The following is a 15,162-nucleotide window of genomic DNA, read 5'->3' on the forward strand; positions in this document are numbered from 1 at the left end:
CCGCTGTCTTTGTTCCTAAATATTCTCTCTGCCTGCCTCCTTCGAACCTTAACCGAGAAGTCCGCAGTCCCAGCACAGTTTCCTCTTCCCAAACTACCCTTCCCTTTTCGCCTTCCTTCATAATCCAAATCACGTAATATCTGCCCTAAAAGTGGGCACTTTGGCATTTACTTTTAGCGGGAGGCAGTGAGCAAAAGAGAAGAGGCGTACGTGGCAAAAGCCCACACAGAGCTGCCAATATATATAGCTTCTTCTTCTCCAACAAAACACCTCCATCTCTCCCTTTGATTGAGCTTTGATTCTTCTCCCTTATATACCCCTATTTAGAGAGGCCAGCCCCATTTTGCTAAACCTACCATTGTTTTGCTTCACAATCTCTCGTTTTGGCTTTCCCTCCCAAACACTCTCACCCATTTGTATTCTTTCTTTGTTTCTGGGTTTTTCTTGAATGCTGATTCTTGGCTTGACCCATTTTCCCAATTTCCCAAAATCTTGGTCATTCTTTACCTTTGCTGCATTCTTATAAAAAAATAAAAAACCCATTTTCTTGAACAAGCTCTGTTCTTTGTGTTGGTTTTTTTAACCTCCCCCAGTAGTTTTCATCTTTCCTAATTCACCAGCTTTTGTGAGTTTTTGTCCCAAATTCCCAGAGACGTCAAGATGTTTGGGTTCAGAAAGCACAAATTCACCACTAAATGGTAATTTGGCGCATACCCATTTTGTGTTTCTGTTCAAGTTTGTGAATTTGGGGTTCTGTTTCTTTGAAGTTTTGTTTTGTTTTTTTTTTGGGTTCTTATTTTGGGTCTTTTTGATGCAGCAAAACTGATATAAAGACCTTGAAGGTGAGGCTTGAGGCCATCAAGAAGAAAAGGAACTCTGTGCTCAAGTATTTGAAGAATGATGTTGCTGATCTTCTCAAGAATGGCCTCGACATTAATGCATATGGGAGGGTAAGTTTTATTGTTCATTAGCTTTTTTGCCCAAAAAAGATTTGATCTTTATCTTGTTTTTTGATTACTGCACATCCATGAATGTATTGCCTTTTGTTCATGGTTCTTTCTTCGGTGTATTTGTTTCTTAGTTGCTTTTTATGGTCATTCTATATTGGATGGTTTTGCCTTTATAGTCCTTTCTTTGGGTATGATGCAAATCTTGCCAGAAATATAGGCTTTCTTGGTGCCCTGCCTCTTGATTTCAAATGATTATCTGTTTGCTTGCTCTTTTGGCCAGAAAAATAGGCATGCTGGTGTTGCTTCCTCTCAGAAGCATCATATGTATACTTGCACATACATGCCCACATATGCACATGTTTGATGATGCATTACAGATTGGACTTGGTATAGACCTATTTTATGTTGCCACCATGGACTCACATGTTTCACCAAAAATGAATTTGAAAAAAAAGGATGGTTGTATCCATGGATTGCATGATGCTGATCATGCATTGAATGCCTTCTGTTTGCTCATGAGTCATTGATTCTGTATGAATTGGTAACAGATGTGTATTGGGCATGTTATCCAATTTGTGGCTTCATAAAAAAGGTTTGCTTTATCAGTAGATGATTCCAACTTGTTGTAGTGGTAAACGTAAGATAGATGGAGATGCCAGGTCATGAGTATTTGTGTTGGCATATAGATGGAATTATGTTCCTTGCTGTCTTTTGTACCTGTCTTTATCTTCATCTTGTTTCAAGGCTTTATTTGCATTGGCCTTGGTCAACTTGACTCTTTCACTTTGCTTCCAATTGGAGAACCATGAGTGCTCAACATGTTATGCTAGCAATTAATAGGTTAAACATGAAAAAAAATGGAACATAATCTGGAGTGTACTTAAATGGATCTTTAGTCCTGCATTGAAATAGATTTTACTAGTATTGTAATAGGAATCATTGGGGTTCAATCATTGTGTTTGCATATGATTTTACTAAACTCACAAAGCTTCCAAAACCATTTTACAATTTCCTATTCTCTTAACTCTTTATTAATCGGTGTAACAGGCTGAGGGAGTTCTTGTTGAGCACAATATGACTACCTGTTATCAACTAACGGAGAGCTTTCTCGACTGTATCTTAAGTAATCTTTCTCAAATGCAGAATCAGAGGTATGGGTGGCTTCCATGATAATGCTTTTTGCTTTTATTGGCAGAGTAAAGTAGGAAACTATGAATGGCATACATATCTATTGATGTATGCACATGTAACATGTTTGTTCAACTTTTAGTTTCTCCTATTCTTATTCGTTTATCTGGTTTATAGCGAATGTCCTGAGGAGTGCAAGGAGGCTGTTTCGTCTGTAATATATGCCACAGCAAGATTTTCTGATTTGCCAGAACTGCGTGACCTCAGAAACATTTTCATTGAAAAATATGGAGATTCCATACAAGCTTTTGTAAATAAAGAGGTAATAAGTCATAACTTGCTCTTTGAAGTTATAGTACGCTATAGGTTGTTTCTCGTTTGACTCAATTACCTGTTTACACATAGCTTGTGGACAAGTTCAAGTCAAATCCCCCTACAAAGGAGATGAAGGTACAATTAATGCATCACATAGCGAAAGAACACTCAATCGAATGGGGCTCCAAGGCTCTGGAACAAAAGCTGTTTACTCCACCTTCAACAAACAAGGTAAGCATCCATTTTGATAACCATCATAAAACGATATTGAAGAATGATCCTTTCTGAACCTGCAAATGTGCTTAGATGCCACCATTTCCCTTAGTATCCTGCAAAGTCCATGTTCTGAATATATATGAAATCTGTGCAGGTGCAGCCTCGGTATGGATCTCAATGTGATGGTGATGATGATATGTACAGATCACAGAAGAAGGATAATGCTATTCCGAAGAGAAAAAATAAGGCTGATGGAGACAGACGGAGCTATGTAACTGATGATGCAAGCAAGTATGCCTCTAATGATAAATACATGCTGCATAGCAGTAGTGATGATGAAGCAACAGATATCTCCCATGATGGACGAATGACTGCCTCAAGTTCAGTAGGAAGTAGATCCGAGGATGAAGCTGAAAATAAGGTGCCCTCTTCTTATAAATTCGCTCCGCCCCCTTACTACAAACCAAAGCCTCGAAAAAGAGAAAGTGGCTTTGAGGAACCCAGGAAGGTGAATGGTCATGTTGAAGACAATGCAAAACCAAGGTCAGTTAGGAAAACCTCGAAACCACAAGCAGGTTTTGACAATCATGGAAGTGATCCGAGGGATGAAAAAGAGAGAGTAATGGATGGGCTTTTGATGCGTTACAGTCAGAAACAGTCACCCTATGACTCAAGCAACATGAAGGGACATCTGAAACCTCGCAACAACCAATCAGATGAAGATACTAATGAATCCACAAGGCACAGAAGCAGCAGGTCTGAAAGAAATGTGCCCGCTGGCAGAGCGGCATCTCTGCCACCACCAGAGCCATCAGCTTCACCTGAACCAACAAAAAGGAGTGCTCGAGCCAATTCCTTTCAACCAGAGTCACATGTGCACCCAAGACTACCGGAGTATGATGACTTGGCAGCCCGGATTGCAGCTCTAAAAGGAATATGATGGATTGGTAGCTTGAATTACAGCTCCTGAAAGGAACATAGAAGAAGGCCAACATAGAACTGTGTTGTAAAAATTTACTAGGTCTATATCCATTATCATATCTAGTATAGGGACTTCTAGTCATTATATAGTTTACTGATCACATCTGATTGTAGTAATCCCCAAGTTCATGATTTCAACAAATTAGATATACATAGTTACATACATGCCAGACTCATGGAATATAGTTGCGATTTTAGTTCGATTATAATGTGAAGTCTGTGTGGCACTCATAGAGTAGTTGAATTTAGTAACAGAACTTGCTAGAAGTGTAGTCACGAATCACGACTTCGGCCTAATAGAATCTCATCATGGAAATAACTTAGCAGGAGACGTCTTCAATTTATCATGAGGCAATACTACTACCTATATTCATCGTACCAAGTCATGCACTTTAGTGCTGTGTCTGAACATAAAGTTACTATAAAACGCATCGTTTTGTGTTGGTACAAATAAAAACACACACCAAAGCCTATGAGTCGGAAGAACAGAACAGAAGAGCACAAGACAAGAAAGAGTGGAACTAGAATGGCAGAAGAGTCGGTAGAATCAGAGGCCGAGGAGGTGATGAGTGAAGTACACTTAGGCTGCCCACCTGGTTTCTCTGTCCCCCATCTTTCCCACTTCACCTTCTCCATCCCGCCTGGTACGTATTCTCTTTTTCTGTTTTGTATTCATTGAAACATGCAAGCTCTCTAAACCTTTAACACTACCACTTATGAATAGGATTGATTGAGCCCAGAAGCTCCAATGAAGATTCCCAAGTTATAGAAGCAACCACTTGCTCCCAGCAGACCATAAGTTTTGACAAGGATGGCGATCTCATTCTTCCTAGACGAAAAACCAGTAAGTTGTTATTCTTGCATATTGGAGATGCGATTAAGAAACCAAACAAACTGAATATAAGTGTCTATGAGAACAGCCCTTAATGGATTGTCCATAAGGGAGCTCTTGGTTATCCAATTCAGCTAGAGGCTAAAATGTCTTTATCTCAGTTCAAAAATCTATATTAGACCTGAGAGTTCTACAATTGGGACCGCCAAGTGTAGCTAAGGGATGGCTGCTATCAACCTCTTTTTACTATGTTTTTATTTTCGACATCTCAGTTAGTAATACATTTGTTAATGTCAGTTTATGGCTAAAGTGGTGGCTCTGAATTTCTGCATCCAAGACCTGACCAACGTATCCAAACTTGCAGAAATGCCTCCACTTCATAATCCTTTGCATTCTCTAATCCCCTTCACCCCCATCTTACTCATGGTAGTCATCTAGTTATTAAGGTAGTATGGAGATTAGAAGCGAGCTGAAATTTACATTAACAATGACGAGTATGAACTAATTAGTTGCCAAATCCTTCTAGCTCTTTTACAACCTCACATGATAGCTTTTTCTAAAGACGAAGAGAAAAGATTGTTATTTCATGGTAAGGGGCTTCTTGAGTCATTATTCATTATTCGATAATCATTCGTGAGAAATTCTCTCTCATATGTTAACTACAGAAAAAGCCATCAGTTTAGGAGGGTTATTCCAGAAAAAAAAACTCCAGAATAAATACATGTATCACACGGTTCACACCCCTCCAAGTGTTTGAACAGTCGGATTTAAGACTCAAATTATTGCGGAATGTAATCATAGATTTCATATTATTCTTTATACATTGTTCCCAATGCCCTTGTCGTTTTGCTGGAGTCTATAGCTATTTTTGCAAGAAGGGCTTCGTTCATATGACCACCAATTTTGTACCACCCTTCCATTCCAATATATTAGTTTCTCTTCAGTAAAGATTTTCCTAAGGTAAGAGTTTCATTAATTTCTCATTGAAAGGTCAACAGTTGTGACATTGGTGAGACTGTGAGAGAGACACACCTGCCTTTTTGTCTTTCCTCCAATTAGTTGCATTAACTGTATAGAAAAGGCCTTTTAGGGAGTCTAATATGAGTGGAGATTATCCAGTTAACTGTGTGGCCTTATTAAGTGATAGAGAGATGTATTTGGAGGGGATAAAAGGCATTGGTCCGAGAAAATGTGAAGGGGAGGAGCCGGAGGTTTTTGGGAAAAAATTTCTTCTCAGGCAGCTTTATGCTCATTAGTTATCCTCAAAATTTATACATAGTTCATTTATGCTATTCTTAGAAATTGGAATTCTGTTGTGGTGTAGCTATTTTGAGTTCTTCTGCTGTATGCCTTATGCTATATTAAGATTTAGTCTAGAACTAGCTTTGCAATATCAGTTGATATCCTATCCTCCATTTTGTACTTTGATTGTCGTTTAAAAAAAACTTTTATTCTGATATATTTCACAAGAAATTTCTGTTTTTGCTGCATCTGCATCAAAAATATTTTGACTAAAATCTCAAGGCATATCACAAAGAGATATTAAGATGGGGGATCTCCAACCCTTTACCTATTGGGCTTAAAAGGATCAGTCAATTTCTCATTGATAGTTTATGATGATCAACCCTAGACGAACTCTCTTAATATAATCCCTGTTCTATCTGTCATAAATTTCGCAGAGATCAATCTTCCTCACTAAACACCCTTGCTTACATTTGAGATTGTGAATTAATGCATCAGTTTCTGAGCAACAAGAATGTTAGCTCTAATTTGAATTCCAGGCACTGACTTGACCTTTTTAGCTCTTAAGAAGTCCCGTAGTAACTTTCTGAGCCTAAAATCTATTCTCTTTGAGAGAATGTATGTAATGGGAACACATGCTCGTATGTCTGAGTTGGACTATTGATTGGAAATTCTGAACTGCAGTCAGGGTATAGTGTAAACCATATGGAATACTTTGAGTATGAGAAATGTCCATCACCAAATTAGAGATATACTGAGCACAACTTGACCATTGAATTTGATTGAAACAATCTAGATTATCATCAACACCTTGAGCTTTGAGTGCGCCAATATTGGATTAACCGTTATTCATCTCTATCATGTCATCACTTTTCATTAGGTTTTCCACACAGCTGTCACCATTATAGCTATATTTTTAATTTCAACAATATCCTTACTCTCATGATGATCAGTTCGGCCCATCTATTCTCTTCTTCTTGTAATAGCTTGAGTAAGATTAAAAATATATATATTCCTTCTCCCTCTTGGAAGCAATTCAGTGTAGACTTTTGATGCCAAGATAGCTTCCTGATCCAAAACTTAATTAAATCCTTGTGACGTGCATTTCCGCTTGAGGGACTAAAGGGTTAGGAACCTTCCAGAGTGGGCTTTTAAGTTCCTACAAGTCTGCAAGGTACTTGCTCTCTTTTCTGCTCAAGTTGATCGAAAGTCAATACCATTTGTTCTTGTTCAAAGCTATTAAAATTTATGTAAGTAGCTTGATTAAATCCATGGGACTTAGATTGTGCATAACCTTTCAAGTACTCCTGCTAGTCTGAAAAATATTAGATTGTTCATGCCATACTTCTCCAAATCTAAAAGGTCTCACTTGAGGATTAGGGTTATGCTTAGAAGTCAAGCAGATTTTAATGAGGTAGTGATTTGACTATAATGTAGCACTATTCTAAATGCACATCTCCTACTTAAAAGTTATTCTGGGACGGAACTGGTTACTAGGCAAGTCTTTAGGTTTGTTAGTTAGTTCCTATGCCTTTTCTTTTTGGAGCTACCAATCTGTTGCCGGTTGGGTGCATCATTTCCATTGTCAAGTTCGCCAAAGCCTTTTACCTGAAGCTGAAGTCCAACCTTAGATAGTTTATAAGACCACATTATTAGCAAACAAGGATTTCCAAAATTCCAAAATTCCACAATATCATTTGGTGCTTTCCCATTAGTACTATTCAATGTTCTCCTGGAAATATCACTAGCTTTCTCTTTAACCAAAAGTAGCATAAGACCACACTTTGTTTTTACAGTTATTTCAGTGGTGTTCCTTTTGTTTTGACAATTTGTTTCCACGAGATTGTGCAGAATTGTCTAATTATAGCTATAGCTTGACCATCCAGCATAGTATCACATCAACACTACCAAGTGTTGGTTTGCAGGTAACCCTGGTTCTTCTAGTTGTAATTAGTTTCACCTTTTGAGTTGTAGTTTATTTAAGTATTCATGCATGCTCGGTTTTCTCGTTAGGTGTGGAGAGCAGAACTTGTCTTGTCTGATTTTATATTGCATAAGATGTTCACATCATCCGAGCTTGATGGAGTTGTATCACTAGAACTTGGTGCTGGTACAGGTACATTGATCAATATTTGCTGTCCTTGTTTAACTTGTAAATGGTGTGTCGCTCCAAAGAGCTAACCGAACTTATTACATGTGGTAATATTCCATTAGTCCTCCATCAAATTATTCCTAGATATAGAGATTTTCTGTACCAAATCTAATATTTGAGTACTAAAATGAGCCATACAAATTCTCAATTGTGTCTCAAGTTCATATGTTTGTAGACGTAAGGAAAGTAAGTACCCTTTTCAAGAACCATAGTCAGGGTTGGAAAATTCTCATTTCACTTTATGATTCCTAAAGATTTGTGTTCCATAACATACCTTGTTTTTACGGAGTCAATACTGCAAAGTGCAAAGTCATTCAAAATTGTATCGACTTCTTTTGTTGACATGTCATTCTCTTTACCAGGGTTGGTGGGTATACTACTAGCGCGTGTTGCTAAAACAGTATTTATAACAGGTACAATGGTTATAAGTGGGTTTTTATAGGCTAGGAATTCAACATCAATGGTTTCATTGATTTGCAAGATCCAGTCAGCAAGTTCCATGAATAGACAGGTTAGGTATCCAATTCAGATTGCTGATTATATAAGGATGCCCTCTGTATCAGACCATGGGAATGAGATCCTTGACAACTCTTCTAAAAATATTGAGCTTAATTCTGAACTCATTGCTCGTGGAACTAAAGTCTATGTGCGTGAACTTGATTGGATGGATCCGTGGCCCCCAAGATTAAGCATAGAAGAATCCTCCGGTAAAACTAAAAGGTGATAATTACTGCGCCTGGTTCATAATTATTCAGTGTTTTACAATAAACATATTTCCTAACATAGTCTACTTGATTATATAAAACAAGTGTTTTGATGGTGTCACCTAGGTATTCTTGGACCTTATCAGAAATTGAAATAGCCCATGAAGCTTCTTTACTTGTAGCTGCGGATGTAATCTACAGTGAGGACTTAACAGATGCATTTTTCAGCACTTTAGAGAGATTAATGTCTCTCGGTTCCGAAAAGGTATATTGAGAATTTGTCCTTTTGCCTCTGATAATCTGACATACCAAAAGTAAATTTCAATTAAAAAGATGGAGACCGCAAGAGAGCTTAACTACATTCTAATTGTTATTTATCTCTCTTCAATTCAGGTGTTATTCTTAGCTTTGGAAAAACGCTACAACTTTAGTCTTCATGATCTTGATGTTGTTGCAAATGGTTATTTACATTTCCGAAGTTATTTGCGGTCGGAAGAAGGTAAATATACTCTTCCATCAAGGATGGTCATCACATATGTTCATTATTTCAGTTCATAATTTGTGTTTTCAATGGATTGTGCAGATTGTAAAGGCCATAAATGTGGTACAGAGCCTTGTTTTGTGGGCAAACGCATAGATATTACAGAGATTCCACAATATGTGAAAGAGTACGAAAGAGGAAGTGATGTCGAGATTTGGGAAATTAAGAGCAACTACAATGGAGTAGCCAAATAGCTTGTGTCAAATTGGAATTTGACATGTGAGGTGTCAATGTCAAATTTGACATACTTCAGCTCTAACTAAAATGTTGTTGATACCCAAAAATGTAAACCTGTTTTTTAGAGACTTAAGGTCAATGATCAGGCTTATAGCTGATATGAGGCCTGGATCCGAGTTGTTTGGTCTGCCTCGAGCAACTTGGGGCTTGGTACAAAATCTCTAAGCCACGGCATGACATGTCCAAATTATAGGAGGTCACGAAAGCCATGCCAAGCCTACACAAGGCCCATTTGGGAGTCAAGCCAAGCCAAGCCAAGTCATGCCATGCTCGTTTATGCCCAAGCCTACTATGATATGCTCGTTTATGCCCAAGTCTACTATGACATGCCCATTTATGCCCAAGCCTATCTAGGACGAGGGAGGCAAGCCCACGCCATGACGTTTATGTCCAAGCCAATTATGATATGCTCATTTATGCCTAAGCCTACTCTGACATGCCCATTTATACCCAAGCCTACTATGACATGCCCATTTATGCCCAAGCCTATCTAGGACGAGGGAGGCAAGCCACGCCATGACATGCCCAAATCTACTCAAGGCCCATTTAGAGTTAAGCCAGGCCATGCCATGCCATGCCTAAGCCTACTCCCTTTATGGCACGTGGTTTCTCATGGACACGCTTCAATGACCACATGCCCGCCCATTTCATCCATGTGTCAACACACGTCAAACACAGTTGCGCACAAGCATCGTGGATGGTATACCGAAACCCATCCATCACAAGCCACGCCACGCGGCCAGCCAGTAATGTGGACCCAAGACACTAGGCCAAATGGGGCTTATTAGTGGGTTGTGGTGTGGAAGGACAGGATTTTTGTAAGATCTATAGAGGCCAAATGTCAAGTGTCCGAGACGTCTTGGGAGTCGAGGATCAAAACTTGAATTTACGTTTCCCGCGCATAGGCATGCATGTAACGGATACCTCATCTCATCATATCATCACCCAATGCCTTTAGACATAGGATGCCAACATCACAAATCACCTTAGACCAAGTCACCTCAGACCTGTCTCCACAACTTTCACCTTATAAGCTTAAGGCAAACCCAAGGCCATGTCTTGTTTGAACCCGTTAACCAAAAATAGCTTGGTAAGAAATCGAGAAAGTATGCCTCAGAACCACTGCCACCTTTACGTTTGTTTAGCTTAAGGCTCAAACGATGACAGTGAGAAAGGGTTCTGACCTTTGCTAAAATTAGAGTCACGGGTCACTTTTTACCCTCAGTCTTCAACCTCAATTTTATTTAAAGGAAGCTACGTACAATGGGATTGAGACACAACACACACAGGCAAAAACCACTACCAAGCTCCTCATGCTTAACCGTCTCTAGACCACCATCATCGTACCTATCCTTCCAGACACCCTAGATCATCACCACCATACCCATCCTTCCAAACACCCTTCAGACACCTCTAAACACCACAACCACCATACTCTACAATCCCTCACCCACATTAGACCCTTTTCATGATGAGCATGCATTCTGTTACACTTGCAAGATCCTAGCTCCCACACCCTACATACTACTAAGTCCTCTCAGTATTGATATTACACACGCTTGGAGCCTCCCCATCACAACAAAGTCTATCTTATGAAGACTTTGGGCCTAGTCTCGTAATCTTAAAGGGGGAAGATCAGATCACCAAGCCCAACAACGGCAAGCTCTTAGATCCTCGTTCAATTTCTACCCCAACATAAATTGGCGACTTCACTGGGGACTAGGCCGTGATTCATTCAAATGGCTCCTTCATGCAACAAAAGAAGCAAGGGTGCTAACAGCACCATGCCTTCATAAGATGGGGGAGAGCGTCAAGAGCAGTCTGCCTCTAGGCAACATGAGTCTAGGAATCATGATAACATGCATGAGAAGGAGACGGTTATCACTGCCGCCGATCTCCTATGTACTTTCAATACTTTTGGAGAAACCCAAATTGGAGAAACCCAAAGGGAGCTAGTTGAAGCCATGAAGGAGATAATAGGCTCCCTCTCAGCTAAGAGCCCCCGAGAGGAACCAGACAAGCACTCTCAAAAAGCTAGAGATAAGAACTCTCATGAGGAGTTAGCCCCAGGGGCAGTAGTTAGAGAATCCGAGCAAAAGGGATCAAGAGCTGAACAGAAGAATACTTCTTTTGTCACTCAAGAAGATGTGCTTGCCATGCTAGAAAGAGAGTTGCAACGCACCAATGAAGATTGGAAGTACCTCCCCCAACCACCTTTAATCAGCAAGCTTGGTCAATCGCCCTTATCCCAATGGTTATGAAACACCAAGCTTTGTCCTCTTTGATGGGAGAAAAGGAAGTCCAAGAGAGCACATAAGCCGTTTCATTGATGCTCTTGGACCTCACGCTGGTGATCATAATCTCAGGCTCCGTGAGTTCTCAAAAACCCTCACCGACCGTGCCTACACTTGGTATACTACTCTAGCACCAGGTTCTATTCGTACTTGGGAAGATATGGCAGACAAGTTTTGCAAAAAATACTTTGAGCATAAGGAGAGAGTCACTTTGGCTCAACTCAATAGCACTCGCCAAAAAACAAACGAAAATCTAGTTGAATTCGTGAGACGTTACAGAGACCTTGCTTTGGATTGCTACGATGAGAAAGGAGAAAAAGCCTTGGTGGAGATCTGCGTTGGTAACATGCTACCTGAATACAGGGTGTACCTTGAGAATGCAAACATAGGTACCTTTACACGCTTGATGGACGCTATAAAAAAGACAAGAATGTCTGTCAAGGTTGTTAATGAAAATAGAACATGGAGGTCAGAGAAGGATACACATCAAGCATTGGCAATTGGTGAAAGGCATTCAAACTCAAATAAGCGCAAGGATAGAGAAACTTATCCTGCTTTGCCATGCTGCGACAAGGAACTTAATGCCATCTTAGATACCATGTTTGCTGATGGTGTAATCAAGCCACCATGCCCATACAAAAACCCATCTAGAGAAGATAGAGCACACCCACGCTACTGTAGGTATCACCAGCTTGTCAGTCATCCTTCATCTGCTTGCCAATTCTTAAGAAAGTTTCTTAATGAAAAGATCCAGGATGGGACTTTAGCTATACCCTCTAAGAAGCAAGCTATCAATGAGGATCATTTGCCTCGTCGATGGCCAGGAAAAGAAACAGTCGCTGTCATAACTTGCTTTGAAGACTATATGGAGGAAGGAAGCCGCCCTAGTGGCCAGGTGCCTTACTTGGTTACGGAGCCGAAAGAAGGATGGTTTGACATAGTTTCTTGGAATAAGAGTTGTATGCCACAGAGTTATAATACCTCATGCTCTGATCCCATAGAGTGGAAGGAAGATGAGCATGCTCACTATCACATGGGGGCTTCAAGCAACAAAGAAGCGACTGGAGTGACATTCACAGATTTGGAGGAGAATGTGGCAAGGTCTCACCTCAACGAAAGCAAAAAGCAGCGATCTTATCCAACATGTGCACAAGTTCTTCAACAGAGCCCAAAGTTCAAATCTCTTTTTGATCAGCTTTAGTACGGACAATAGGCTAGGCAAGCGGTAGTAGAAGCACTCATGCAGGTCTCAGCTGATTTTGGGCCTCAAAGATCTTCAGTTGAGTCAGCCAACAATAGGGCATTCATGGAGGACCCTAATAGTGTAAATTCACAGAGGAAGACATGGTGGCTCCTTACGTAGACCACCAAAGGCAAGCCTCAGGACCTTCCAAATTTTCTCCATCATGGGAAGATCCTTGTGAAGGAAGCTTATCAAAGCGGATACTACATGCTTGTCTTACAAGATGTTGTGATAATGGGTCCCATTAACAGCAAATGGCTCAAGCTTTTACCATTCTTAGCTCATCTATTTTCCTCCCTTTCGTGGGAACCCTTTTGCACTTTTGTCCAAGCTTCCACACCTTTTGTTTGTGACCACAATAGTGTAGCCAACCAAGGAAGCATGACACTCGAACAATGTTATGATTTATCCTTAAAAAGAGTATTCCTTTTGAAACCCATACTCCCCTCACAAACTCCCGTTATTTTTTTATGCTCACACAAATAGTTTGATTATGTGATCTAACTTTTGCTCACATAACCAAGGGGGGCTGACACAAATGATAAAGGTCATAACGATGGGATCTCAAGCATAATTCGTCAAGCAACGCACATGCAACCCAAAAAAGAAAAAAAAATCACAAATCAAGGTTACAAGACAAACAACAAAAATCAAGCTATGGCTTCAACCATAAGATAAAGTTGCATGCCAAGCACCAAAGTCAAGTGATGTCATGACTTCAACAGTAAAATAAAGTTATGTGCCAAGCACCATAGCAAAGTCATAACTCCAAGCAGCACAACCAAACTTCGAGTCAAGCAAATGGAGTAATAAGCCCCCCTTAAGATTACAAGCTCCTTATTCTTCATGAGCATGCATTTGCTCAAGGCTTACAATCAAGCAAGCCAAGGAGGTCGGCTTTCCGTACGCTTGCCTGATGTTGACTCAAATAGTCATAAGCTAAGTAATGGAAAGATATTGAGATATCACCACGTGGGTCATGCCATATGCAATTAACAAAATGATTCCATATATCTATTCAATGCGATCAATGGATAGTGGATACAAGCAAGTTAATTTACTTACACAATTACACAGGCTACCAAGGAGATGTACCTAGACTATCAATCTCAAGCAATATGGATCGACTTGAAATGCCCGTAGCAACGGTAGCATTGTCTAATTTTGTGTTCCAATAGCTCCTCTTATTTGTCTATACATCTGGGGGCTTTACAATGTCCTCCACCACTTTTGGATATGTTTTCCTCTTCCTACTTGGGACACTCGAATTCTCATTGTCATATGATGAATTCTCCCATCCATACATCATCACTTGACCTAAAGGATAGTAATCTTGAATTACGGGTCCCATGCTGGACGTACTTGCTAGAGTCACTCAAGACTCCAAACCAGTAAGTATGAAAAGTTTTGGATTTGTGCCCTACTCTTTTCTTACCTGCCAACGTTACAGAGGCAGTCTCATCTAAAGCTTCCAATTTCCCATAGAATAAGTCACTAGGCATGCCACACTCTTCACTTTACTCTATACCGCATAAGATTCCTTAATCTAAGCCAAATTGACGCTTTACTCATTGGGAAAAATATGATACGAAAGAGCTTTTGTAGATGCCTAATAAGGAACTCTATTAGAACATTCAAGCACATAAGGTGACACGACCCACCCCAAATTTCACCCTGAAACCCAGAGTAAGTCGTGCGGGGACCAACTCCAAGGAAAATTTTACCGAAAAATCGGCATAACCTCCCTTGAAAATGGACAACCCTTCCTAATAATACCTGCAAACACTTCTGAAAATTTAAATCCAACCTTAAACTCCTGGAGCCTCCGTGCTCCCCAAATCACAACACCACCCAAATTATTTACTAATCTAAACAAATCTCATATCCAACCATTTATAGGTTCAGAGCAACTCTAACAGGAAGAAAGAAAACATAATAAATTAACAAGCGGAAGCTATATGATGACTATACCTCATCCCCATGTACGCCCAACCTCAACTATGCAATCCTGCAAACTGGGCATTTTTAAAACGAAGAGCCCAGGGGAAAACATTTGAAACCGTTAGAGTGAGTGGACAAAAACAAATTAACGAATAAAATATTTATGTTTCCCCAAATCAATTTCCAAGAAAAATCGAATGCATGCTGCAAGCGATAAAACTTTTATCTCATAAATGTCGAGCCTCTCAAGCTCTATAATAAATGTATGTATTTACACACGTTCATACTCTCTATATAAATTCATGAGTCTATATAGGGCTACTACGCTCGCGTCCAACGCTCACGTCACGCCTTAATGTGGTGTTACACTACGCCATTAAGGTGGA

The 15,162-nt window shown here is 39.9% G+C and overlaps 2 protein-coding genes across 2 annotated transcripts; both read left to right on the forward strand.

Annotated features, from left to right (window-relative positions):
- The first annotated feature begins 282 nt into the window (after nucleotides 1–282).
- Nucleotides 283–3,549, forward strand: LOC101293619. Its single transcript, XM_004305242.1, has 6 exons — nucleotides 283–698; nucleotides 818–950; nucleotides 1,998–2,101; nucleotides 2,256–2,400; nucleotides 2,484–2,624; nucleotides 2,764–3,549. Exons 1-6 carry the CDS (start codon nucleotides 661–663, stop codon nucleotides 3,547–3,549), a joined length of 1,347 nt encoding a protein of 448 aa, XP_004305290.1. The 5' UTR covers nucleotides 283–660.
- A 567-nt stretch (nucleotides 3,550–4,116) lies between these two features.
- On the forward strand, nucleotides 4,117–9,280 carry LOC101293914 (methyltransferase-like protein 22-like). Its single transcript, XM_004305243.1, has 9 exons — nucleotides 4,117–4,234; nucleotides 4,315–4,434; nucleotides 7,516–7,589; nucleotides 7,678–7,780; nucleotides 8,179–8,229; nucleotides 8,380–8,536; nucleotides 8,647–8,785; nucleotides 8,914–9,019; nucleotides 9,104–9,280. Exons 1-9 carry the CDS (start codon nucleotides 4,117–4,119, stop codon nucleotides 9,253–9,255), a joined length of 1,020 nt encoding a protein of 339 aa, XP_004305291.1. The 3' UTR covers nucleotides 9,256–9,280.
- Nucleotides 9,281–15,162: the final 5,882 nt, after the last annotated feature.

Source organism: Fragaria vesca, linkage group LG6, assembly GCF_000184155.1.
Source record: "Fragaria vesca subsp. vesca linkage group LG6, FraVesHawaii_1.0, whole genome shotgun sequence".
Lineage (NCBI taxonomy): Eukaryota > Viridiplantae > Streptophyta > Magnoliopsida > Rosales > Rosaceae > Fragaria > Fragaria vesca.